An 11,018-nucleotide genomic window follows, 5' to 3' on the forward strand; every position below is an offset into this window, starting at 1 on the left:
CCCCCCCCCCGGAACACACAAATATGTAGGCAGTTTTCTTTGCTTAGACATGGAAGCAGTTTTAACACTGGCCCTTCTGAAGGCACAATGTACCAAAAGTACTATGCCAAACATGTGTAACTCATGTAAAAATTCCACATCCCATATTGGCCACCTCAAGATGAAAACGAGTAACTCCCTAAAGTTAACTGGCTCTACTCCCCTAATATTAAAACATAAAGACCACATGGGAAATATATAGAAATTCAGATAGAAGTAACATAAACCTGTCATAAATCATAAACAAAAAAACTATCTGTGAGACAGCATGGATGACAAATGGTCTACTGTGTAAATTTTAGAACGAGGCAGACAAAGGTTGGAAGGCCGGTTAATTTTCCCCTCCTTCTCCTGCTTCTGCTTCGTCTCCTTCAGTATCCGATGTCCACAATGTCAGGTTGTCTCTTAGTAACTGCATTATTAGCGTGCTGTCTTTGTACGATTCTTCACTTAATGTATCAAGTTCAGCAATGGCTTCATCGAAAGCTGTTTTTGCAAGAGAGCAGGCTTTCTCTGGGGAGTTCAGGTTCTTGTTAGAACAGAGAAGTTCAGGGCCAGACCCAGTCTGATGGGGTGTGTTGGCTACATCTCCTTTTTGCTGATTTCAAATGCTTCTTGGTATGCTTGCTGTGACTGGTCCACAATTCCTTTCTTGTCATCCCCAGCAGCAACCTCGGCCAAGTAACGGTAGTAGTCACCCTTCATTTTCAAATAGAAGACTTTGCCTTCTGGCTGCGAAGCATTGGGGATCAAGAACTTTTCCAAAAGAGACAATATATCGTTGCAGATGTCTCGAAGCTCAGTCTTGATCTTCTGTGTTCTCCAGCCATCTGCTGCTTTTTCTCAGCGCCTTCCGTCTTCTGCTCAATACTTGAGACAACCCTCCAAGATGACCTATGGGTTCCTACAACATTTTTATAACAACAGAGAGAAGGTTCCTCTCCTCATTCGACAGCTCAGCTCCTTGCTCAGTGACAGACTTCATGCAGGCTGCCATGTCATCATATCGCTCTGCCTGCTCGGCCAGCTTGGCCTTCTGCACCAGCTCATTTTTATCCATAACTGGATATTCTGAATTCAGGGTGGATAGCAGCACACTGACCCGGCTCCGCCTTTTGTTTTCTTAATGGCTAATACTGGCAGGCTCTCATCTGCACATATGGCATATCTCTTTAGGTTCAATGTCTGCTCACTTTTTACTTCAAAAGGCTGTTTTCTTGTACATTATGTATTCTGGATATACATGCAATTCGAGATTGTGGCTTTCTGTTTTCATGTCAGTGTCATTTGAAAAGCATGTATTTCTTTAAAAAAAAAAAGACTTATTTATTTATTATGTATACATTGTCCTGTCTACAGGCCAGAAGGAATCGAATCCCCATTACAGATGGTTATGAGCCACCATGTGGTTGCTGGGAATTGAACTCAGGACCTCTAGAAGAGCAGTAATAGGTCTTGGCCACTGAGCCATCTCTTCAGCCCCATGTAACGTTTTTTACTATGGAGTCTGAGATATAGTCTAGTTTGTAGAATGCTTGTTGAGTATGCACAGAGCCCTAGATTTGATCCTCAACACCATTATCAAAAAGGTATGCTTTTCCCCAAGATGCTTGCTGCCAAGTGTGATGTTCAATTTCTGGGACCCACGTGGTGGAAGGAGAAAACCGAGTCCTCCATACATAGTAAATAAATGTAGGGTTTTTTTTAATATTAAAAAATGGGCATGATGGTAATCTCAGCACCTGGGAGGTGGGAGCAAGAGAGTAAGAAATTCAGGGCAGAATCTGGTGAGAGTTCATTCCCTGGGCCCACACTGTGGGAAAAGAGAAGGAACTGCCTCCATACTGCCCTATGACCTGTATGGGTCCGCAAACAAACACACTGATGTTTACACTCGCTCAGCTACAAAGTGTGCTCCAGGCTAGACTAGCCTACATTAGATGGAACACTTTTTAATTAGTCTAATATTTTCAAATTAAGAAATCTTTTCTCATTCAAGGTCCTAGAGACTTTCTGTGGTTTTTTTTCTTACTCTTTAGTAGTTTAGGTTTTCCACTTAAGTCACTGTGTTTTGTGTTTGTTTGTCAGTTGGACATGGCTAGAGTCATTGGGGAAGAGGGAATCTTAAATAAGAGAACACATCTGCCACGCACACTTTGCGTGAAGGCGGTATCTGAGGCGTAAACTTCAAGGAAAGTCAGTCTCCTGCCTCGCATTGTCGCCTGGCACCCCAAACTCAGAGGTGGCCCAGATATGTCCTCGTACTAGTGTGCTAGGAACTCACCAAGATATCATTTTCTTACAGCTTGCAAGAAAAAATTCAGACATTGCTTTCTGACTTTCACCAATGTTTCCAACTATCCTAGTTTAATGTTTTAAGTACTAGAGAGTAATTAAAAGGTTTCTCTCACTCTAAGACATTTAGCTGAAAGTGTTAGGTCAAGATTCTCCTCTGCCCGCCTCCAGCAAGAACCAGAGAATTAGCATAAGAATACCTCAACAGAGAGGGCTCCACCCCTCTTCCATCTGCTTCACACCTAGCTACCAGACCCTACTGACCTTGGTGTGTGGGGGTCGCTTGCCTACGTGACTTCAGTCTAACACTAGGACTGGAAGAAGAAGGACTTGGACTCACATGCAGGAGTAGCACTAGAACTTAGATGGGCTAGGACTCAGATTCATGTATCTCTCGCAGTCCCCCGGGGCCCAAGTGCTCTGGGCCCGGGGGATGCAGCACCAGTTCAGAAGAGATAGCTGCTACTTTAGACCCAGTATGTTTCAGATAGCCTCAGAGGTACCTCAACTGTTGAGCTGCCAGATTTTTCATTTCTCTTTTGCAATGATTGTAAAAGCCTCATGTCATTTTTAAAGAAATACACTCAGATTTTATACCACCCGTGTGTAGTCTGTTTGTCAAAGCCGAATCCCGTGCCCACCTGGCCAGAATCCCTAGTCCCGCGGAACAGGGGACCCCCTTGAGAAACCCCGGTCCGTGGCACACATCCATCAAATATAGGCAAGTGTCTGGGGCATTTTCTTGATTGCTGCTTGATCTGGGGAGGGCTTGATCTGGAAAGGCCCAGCCCATTACAGGTGGTATGGCCCCTGGGCAGGCGGTCCTGGGAAATAAAAGACAGCTGACCCACGAGTGTGGGGAGCAAGCCAGCTTCCCCTCAAGGCCTGTTTCAGTTCCTACTGGTTGACAGACTATTGTTACCTGGAAATGTAAGATGAAATAAACCACTTCTTTCTCAAGCTGCTGTTGGTCAATGTTTTAGAGCAGTAATGGAAAGCAACCTCACAAAGTTACAACTCACTTTTGGTTAACTTAGATATAAAGAATGGGTTGGCATACATGTAAAGTACAGATATCCCTGTTTCAGATTGCTTTGCACACTGACATTCATAAACATGTGAGTCTATGTCCACTCTGATGTGCTCTAATCGATGTATGGTCCGCCATTTCACCAACATCAGTCCTGACCACTGTAGCTTTATATCAGGTTTGAAATCAAGTATGAGTCTTCCAACTGCATGTTTACACATCTTTTTTGGATATTGTTTTTTGTTTGTTTGTTTTTTCTTACCATCTACTTGTTAATATCTACATTAATTCCTGCAGGGAGTTCCACTCTACCTACAGATGAATTTGAGAAGAAATGGCATCACACTGAATTTTATAATTATGAGGCAGTGGAATATTCTTTTTTTCTTTTTTTTGGTGTTTTTGAGACCGGGTTTCTCTATAGCCCTGGCTGTCCTGGAACTCACTCTGTAGACCAGGCTGGCCTCGAACTCAGAAAATCTTTTCTAAATCTAAATTTGGTACTTTTCAGCATATAGACTGTATGTGCATACTCGTATTTCATGTTTTTTATGCTATTATAAATGGTAATTTTAAAACTTCTATTTCTAAATGTCTGTTGCTCATGTGTGGAAATATACCTGACTCTTGCATACTTGCTAAGCTAGGTGATAGCTTTCATTCAATTCTTTGACTTTTCTGTACAGGCAATCTCATCGTCTAAGCACAGGCTTCGCACTCATTTCCAGTCTGTGGGCCTGTCTCTTGCCTTGCCTTATGAAATAAAGAACCTCTACAAAGCAATGACTAGGAATGTCTTGTTCCTGTTCTCACAGAGAAAATACGAGTGTGGCTCACCGTGGCATTTTGTAAACACTTTATCTGGTTAGTCTTAGTTTGCTTAAAAAGTTGGTTTTTTTATAAAAAAAAATTTTGAAATATAATTCACATTCCATAACGCTCATTTTTTAAAAAGTATACAATTCAAAATTCTTCTAGATTCACCAATACTTCCTGAAATGTTAAAGATGTGATGCTCATTTATATATATGTAGTGAATTTCACTGATTAAAATACTGGCTCATCTTTTTATTCCTGATATGATGTATTCTTTTTATATACTGTCAGTTTTCCTTTGCTTATTACAGAGTTATAAAAGTCCCAATGATCTAATGCCTTGAATATACTTAGTATTTAGCAGAAGTTAAGAATGTCTTAAATGTCGAGGCCAGCCTGGTCTACAGAGTAAGTTCCAGGACAGCCAGGGCTATACAGAGAAACCCTGTCTTGAAAAAACAACAACAACAAAAAAACAAACAAAATAAAAAAGAATGTCTTAAATGGTGCCACAAAAAAATTATCATTTAAGAAATATATAATCTGTTGTTAAAGGCCTTGGCCAGCATGGCGCTGCGCATCTTTGATCCTAGAAATTGCAGAGACAGAGGCACACAGAGGTATGTGAGTTCGAGGCCAGCCTGGTGTACATAGCTGAGCTGTCTGCAAGTGAACAAGGTCTACATAGTGAGGACCCTGTCATAAACGAAACAAAACATCTCACATGGCTAGATCTTGAAGCCTACCTTGTAGGGTAATATGCCTGCTTAGCATGTAAAAGGTCCTGAGTTCAATCAGGGATCTAAAAACCACTTGAAAAACAAAAACAAGAAGATGGAGAGATGGGTCATAGGTTTAGAGCACTGACTCTTCTTTCAGAGGTCTTGAGTTCAATTCCCAACACTCACGTGGCATCTCATAGCCATCTACAATGGGATCCGATGTGCTCTTCTGGTGTGCAGGTATGCATGCAGATGGAGCACTTGAATACATAAAAGACATAAATCTTAAAGAAAGACAGAGCCACACACAGATGAGGGCAGACAGATGGCTCAGCAGTTCTGAGCGTGTAGAATACTTGAGCTCTGTCCCAGTTCCTAGGTCAGGGCAGTTTATGACTATGTAACTGGCTGCAGGGGACCTTGCAACTCTGGTGTGAAGGGAGGAGGCGTTCAGATTCATTCACATGTTCTCCCCATAGCCCCCAGCCACAAAATCAAAAATAAATCTCTAAAAACAAACAAACAAGAAAGCCAAAACTATAACCCACAAGACACTGAGTGTGGTGGCACCCGTGTCATGGAATGGGGGGTGGAAGAGAGGAAGCGGGGGTTCACATGCATCCTCCCCACTGGCAGCCTGAGCTACATGAGACAATGCCTCAAGAATACCAAACCAGACAAAAACACCAGATGAGTGACACACATCTATAAGTCCTCCTAGCACTCTGGAAAACTGAGGCAGGAGGACTATCATGAATTTGAGGGCAGCCTAGGAAGACACTGTCCAGAAAAAAAGAAGAGAAAGAAAACCTAAATAAACAAACAAAAACCTCAAATCTGATCTATAGATTAAGTATTAAAGAAACTGGGCTGGCAAGATGGCTCAGTGAGTAAGAGCACTGACTGTTCTTCTGAAGATCCTGAGTTCAAATCCCAGCAACCACATGGTGGCTCACAACCCTGAGATCTGATGTCCTCTTCTGGTGTGTCTGGGGACAGCTACAATGTACTTACATGTAATAATAAATCTTAAAAAATTAAATATTTTATATAATAGAAATTAGCTTTACTACTGGGAGATAGAGGTTGGCAGCAGAACACTTGACCAGCATTCATGAAGTCCTAGGTTCAATCCCCGACAGAAGCAAATTAATTAAGAGGAGGAGGAGGAAGAAGAGTGGAGGGAGGAAGAGGAGAAAGCACTTAAATAGAAAAGTCTAGTTGGCTCTGGGGCTTTGAGTGGATGGTCCAGAAAAACTGTAAGGTGTTTAAGACAGGGCTTTGACCACGGTGCGGGGACAAAGTGCTTACTGGGCTACCCAAGGTCCAGAGCTCATCTCCACAACACAAAACAGATCACAGTGTTTAAGGGACCCATCTGCCCTGAGGCACAGCTGAAGGATCCATCTGCTCTGAGGTAGAGCTGAAGGTAACAGGGAAGCTGCAGTGACCCAATGAGTCCTCCTAATCAGCATTACAGAGCAAAAACGGAAACCTTTCTGAAGGTATTTTCTTCCTATTTTTCATAAGATTGCAAAGTTTCGGTTATGACGTGTCAAAAGATGGTGAAGTTACACACCCACCCTCCTTCCTCACCCAGTGCTCTGCTCACTGCGTACCTACAACACCACACTGCCCTCTCACAGACAAGACCTGCAGTGCTTTTACCTCCTCAGAAGCACAAGAACTAAGAGTAGCCGTGCCTGTATCATGTAGCTAAAAGAAAGTGGACAGCATCTCTGCCTTAGCAGAGGAAAGCAGGCATTCTCATCTCAATGCAGTTCACATTAAGGAATTGGCAATGTTAGCTTTAAAGTGTTTTCAGAAGTAAAGTCAAATGAACTTGAAAATCAGGTGACTTAAAAGGCTCCCTGCATGGCAAATGCTTAAAACTGGTATTGTTAAACTAAAGAAAAAATGCAAAACTTTTTTTTTACAGAATAGTATAAATGTTTATTTTCTGTATGATTTATTCTTCTGCCCTGTTTTTACAATATAGAAAAGTGTACTTTTTGAATAGCTCTAGTAAATATAATCTTTCTACTTTGGGATGTAAATAGGGCTTAAAAATTATAGACAGAACCCTCCCCAAATAATCTTTTGAAATTGGTGATTTAATGTGGCTATTAACTTTGTTCAGCAATTTGATGCAAATGCCTAATACAAAAAGTTGTTCAGTTAGAACCACACAGAAGGGACTGATACGTTAAAAGCTTCTTTAAAAAATCAAAACTAGTAGCTTTGATTGCACCTTCAAATTTTTACAAGCAAAACAATCTTAAGCAATGCCATCATACATAATCTACAATTGTAATAAAAAATTCACAAACATTTTGTGCACACTGTATATAAATACACATCACAATGGTGCAATTAGAATTAACACATAATATATACAAAATGAACAAAGTTTAGGTTTAGACCAAAAACTTATTGCAGTCTTTTGAAAAATAACTTGATTAGATATTATTTTGTCCTCTTAGAGTAATTTACATTTATACATAATTTACTTAGACACTCTAGATTGAGGTGCTAAGGACGCCTGCACTAGCTACACTTAAGTTACTGCACTGTCATCTTATAAAACCATTTTAAAGGGAGGATGCTTAAATGAATAACGGAATCCTCTTTGGGTTAATGTCTATTGTCTATATCTTTCATGTTCATATGAACATATATACATACTTACTACTTACAACTATAGAGTCCTTGTAGGAAGGGCAATAATCATGTGCTAATAATTACCAAGGATTAAGGTACCTTACAAAATGCCTCAATTCCAACATATTTTTCTGCTTGTCATAAACTCAAGTCCTATTACAATAGGCTCCAAAGTTCATTCAGTTTTTAATTACTGAAGAATATTTAGGTTGTTTTTGCGAATCTAAGAACACACATACTTCAGCTTACCAAATTACTGTTTAAAAACAATGCTGTATTAAAACTTCCTTTATAAAAAGCTCACTACAATTCTAGAAGCTGCTAGGAGGCCCATTTCAGTAAACCAGCTAAGAGTCACAGATGGATTCGAACTCAGTTCAAAAGGTCTGCAGAGAAGTGAGTGCATAAAGCTTCATCATACATAACCTCACAGCTCTGTGTCCTCACTTGTTCATCAAATCACACTTTGGACTTGGTGCTTATGAGTTCATCATCACAACACAAAATGTTTACTTCAACTCAGTCTCTTATTTTAGTAATTAGCCATAATCACTTTGACAATTATTGTAAAGCATACCACCTCCTTCAGAGACAATGAAGACGCCCCAGACCATGTCAGCCATTCCTCATCTGAGACACAGCCTGTATTCTGAAAACTACTGTCCCTTAATATTTTGCTTCCTTTAAAGAAAATATAATGTTTATATCTGAAAAGTGTGGTGGGGACTGTTTTCCCTTCTGATATTCCCAAAGAGACAACAGACAGCATTCCAGAATCCACCCTAAAAATCTGATTTTTTTTTTTAAAGGATGGTGTTTGTCTAAACAAAATGTCTTCTAAATATGTTTCACTAAGAATCTGGTTATGTGGACATTCCACCTATGAATGTTCTGGGTCTGCAGCCAAAGAATGGTTAATCCCCATGGTACTTTGGCCTTTTCTACTGAACAAAGTCATACAACACCATACATTATAAATGATAGTACAATAATTTATGAATGTTCTTTGTCAATAGAATCAAGACAGAACATCTAATTCTTAAGAAACCCAAGCAAATTAAAAAAATATATAATACAATAAAAGAAAATTTTTTAAAGAAAAAAAATTTAGAAGGGGCATAGGTAGAATTAACTAAGATTTAAAATGTACTAATTTCTTCATTTAAAATTTCTTCTCTTTCAATATTTTAGTTTCAGATCTCTTAAAACAAAGGCTGAATTAAAATACAGTAATTGTTAAAACTATCTTCTAGAAAATCAAGTGTCCCGGCACCTTAAATTTTCTGTACAGTTCCATTCAGTCTTTTGTGCAAGAGTTAGCAGTGCATGGCACAGGGGTCACTCTTTGCTTTTCCTGCAGAGTTGATGACGCTCATCAAACACCGTCCAAATTCTTCAAGGATCATCCGCTCTGCCGCCGCCTTTGATTTCCCCTTCTTGTCTGCCTGCTCTGCCTGGGCAAGAAGGCAGTTACACGTGGCTTCAGCTACTTCTTTAGTTACAAATGTAAATGGCAATCTGAAATGAGTTTTGAGAGAGAAACACAGATGATCATGGTTGACCTGGGAACTCTACCAGTCCTGTATGCTGCAGCGGCCTAGGGGAATCAGCTGTGAGACAGGAGCATGCCCTGCTGCAGCAGCCTAGGGGAACAGCTCTGAGACAGGAGCATATCCTCAAGAGCCCGAAGATATGGGTTTGGTCTCAGGGAACAAGTCTAAAAACATTTACCAGGAAATATATTTAACATAAATGGTTTACTTCCCAGACAATGTTATCTGGCTAAGATGTGATTCCATATGTACTGGGTGTTTCTGCCACTAAAACCTCCTCAATGTGCAACTGTTCCGTGAGCGCTGTTCTGGTTTGGCGTCTCTTTTCTGACACAGAGCCATTTTAATAAACACTACATATGATGTAAAAAGAACAAACAAAAGCCATGTGGGTGACACACAAGAAGGAGGCAGAGGCAGGAGGATCTCGTTGAGTTTGAGGCCAACCTTGTCTACAAAGCGAGTTCCAGAAGATCCAGAGCTATGTACAGGACCCTGCCTCAAACAGCAAAGCAAAACAAAAAAGCACACCAAAACCCTGCACTGTTCCAACACAAGACACACAACAAAGGAGAAAATAGAGACTGGTCTACGAAGTTGCTACAGTGTAGCCAAGTAGTTTGAAGGCCTGAGAGAGATTAACTCAAGTAACTAACAATCTAAGGACCAACTAAGCAGACCCAAGCAAATCAGTGACACTCCATAAAGTCAGAAATTAAGGTCTGAGAGTAAATGAACCTCAGACTGTCACACACCTGTACTGGAGCACTGAACTTTTTTTTTTTTTGGTTTTTCGAGACAGGGTTTCTCTGTGTAGCTCTGGCTGTCCTGGAACTCACTCTGTAGATGTGGCTGGTCTCCAACTCAGAAATCCACCTGCCTCAGCCTCCCAAGTGCTGGGGTTAAAGGTGTGCGCCATCACTGCCTGGCAGAATACTGAACTTTTTTTTTTTTTAATTTTTAAGATTTATTTATGTATTATATGTAAGTACACTGCAGCTCTCTTCAGTGAGGGCATCCGATCTCATTACAGACGGTTATGAGCCACCATGTGGTTGCTGGGATTTGAACTCAGGACTTCTAGAAGAACAGTCAGTGCTCTTAACCACTGAGCCATCTCTCCAGCACCGGAATACTGAACTTTTAAAAAGGCACTTTAGAAAGCATTAATATAAATTTGGGGGGATGGATTGAAATGTTTTACTGTAAGAATATGATATAATTTATCTTATTAGTGATACTAATAAAGCATTAATAATAATACTACTAATAATAAAATAATAACAACAATAATAGTAAATAGCAAAATAGTAAAAATTGTAAAATAATAGTAATAATAATGAAAGTGCTCATTATTATAAAATGGGAAGGAAAGGGAAAAAAAGACATCAACAAGATTAAGTGAGCACGCTGGTTTCATCCTATTTTTTTTTTCTTTCTCTTAGTATATTTGTGTGTGTGTGTGTGTGTGTGTGTGTGTGTGTGTGTGTGTGTGTGAGTACAACAGGAGACAACTTTGGATGTTACTCTGTGGGTGCAATCTACCTTGTCTTTTGAGGGAGGGCTTAGCTGGCCTGAGATTCGCGGAGGAGGTTATGGGGTTAGCCCACAGGTCCTGGGATTCTCCTGTCTCGAGCTCTCCAGAGCAGGGATTTCTAGTCTATCTCACTACTCACACCCAGCTTTCCACTGCATGTTCTGGTGATCAATCAGGTCCATCTTGCCTAGTTGTATACAATTTCTCAAAAGCATAGCTTTAATTATAGTGTGCACTAACATGGTGCGTTTGTGTCTGGGACTGAGGTAGAAGAGTTACAAATCCAAAACCAGAATGAGCCACATAGTAAGATCCTATCCCTAACAATAAAAAGAAAAAAAGGAAGAAAGAAACCCTAACAGCCA

The 11,018-nt window shown here is 40.3% G+C and overlaps 1 protein-coding gene and 1 pseudogene across 10 annotated transcripts in view; both read right to left on the bottom strand.

Annotated features, from left to right (window-relative positions):
• Window positions 1-3: 3 nt before the first annotated feature.
• Window positions 4-1,118, bottom strand: LOC116067940 (annotated as a pseudogene). Its single transcript, XR_004109365.1, has one exon. The product of XR_004109365.1 is annotated as a 14-3-3 protein zeta/delta pseudogene (transcript).
• Window positions 1,119-6,828: 5,710 nt separating this feature from the next.
• Window positions 6,829-11,018, bottom strand: part of Lin54 (lin-54 DREAM MuvB core complex component) — a 60,606-nt gene continuing 56,416 nt past the window's right edge. For all 9 annotated transcript variants that reach the window (XM_031336963.1, XM_031336965.1, XM_031336959.1 and 6 more), the window contains one exon: window positions 6,829-9,081. In XM_031336963.1, coding sequence (XP_031192823.1) covers window positions 8,880-9,081 — 202 coding nt within the window. In that variant the 3' untranslated portion in view covers window positions 6,829-8,879. The remainder of the gene's footprint in view (window positions 9,082-11,018) is intronic.

The sequence above is a fragment of the Mastomys coucha genome, unplaced genomic scaffold, assembly GCF_008632895.1.
Source record: "Mastomys coucha isolate ucsf_1 unplaced genomic scaffold, UCSF_Mcou_1 pScaffold22, whole genome shotgun sequence".
NCBI classification, from domain to species: domain Eukaryota; kingdom Metazoa; phylum Chordata; class Mammalia; order Rodentia; family Muridae; genus Mastomys; species Mastomys coucha.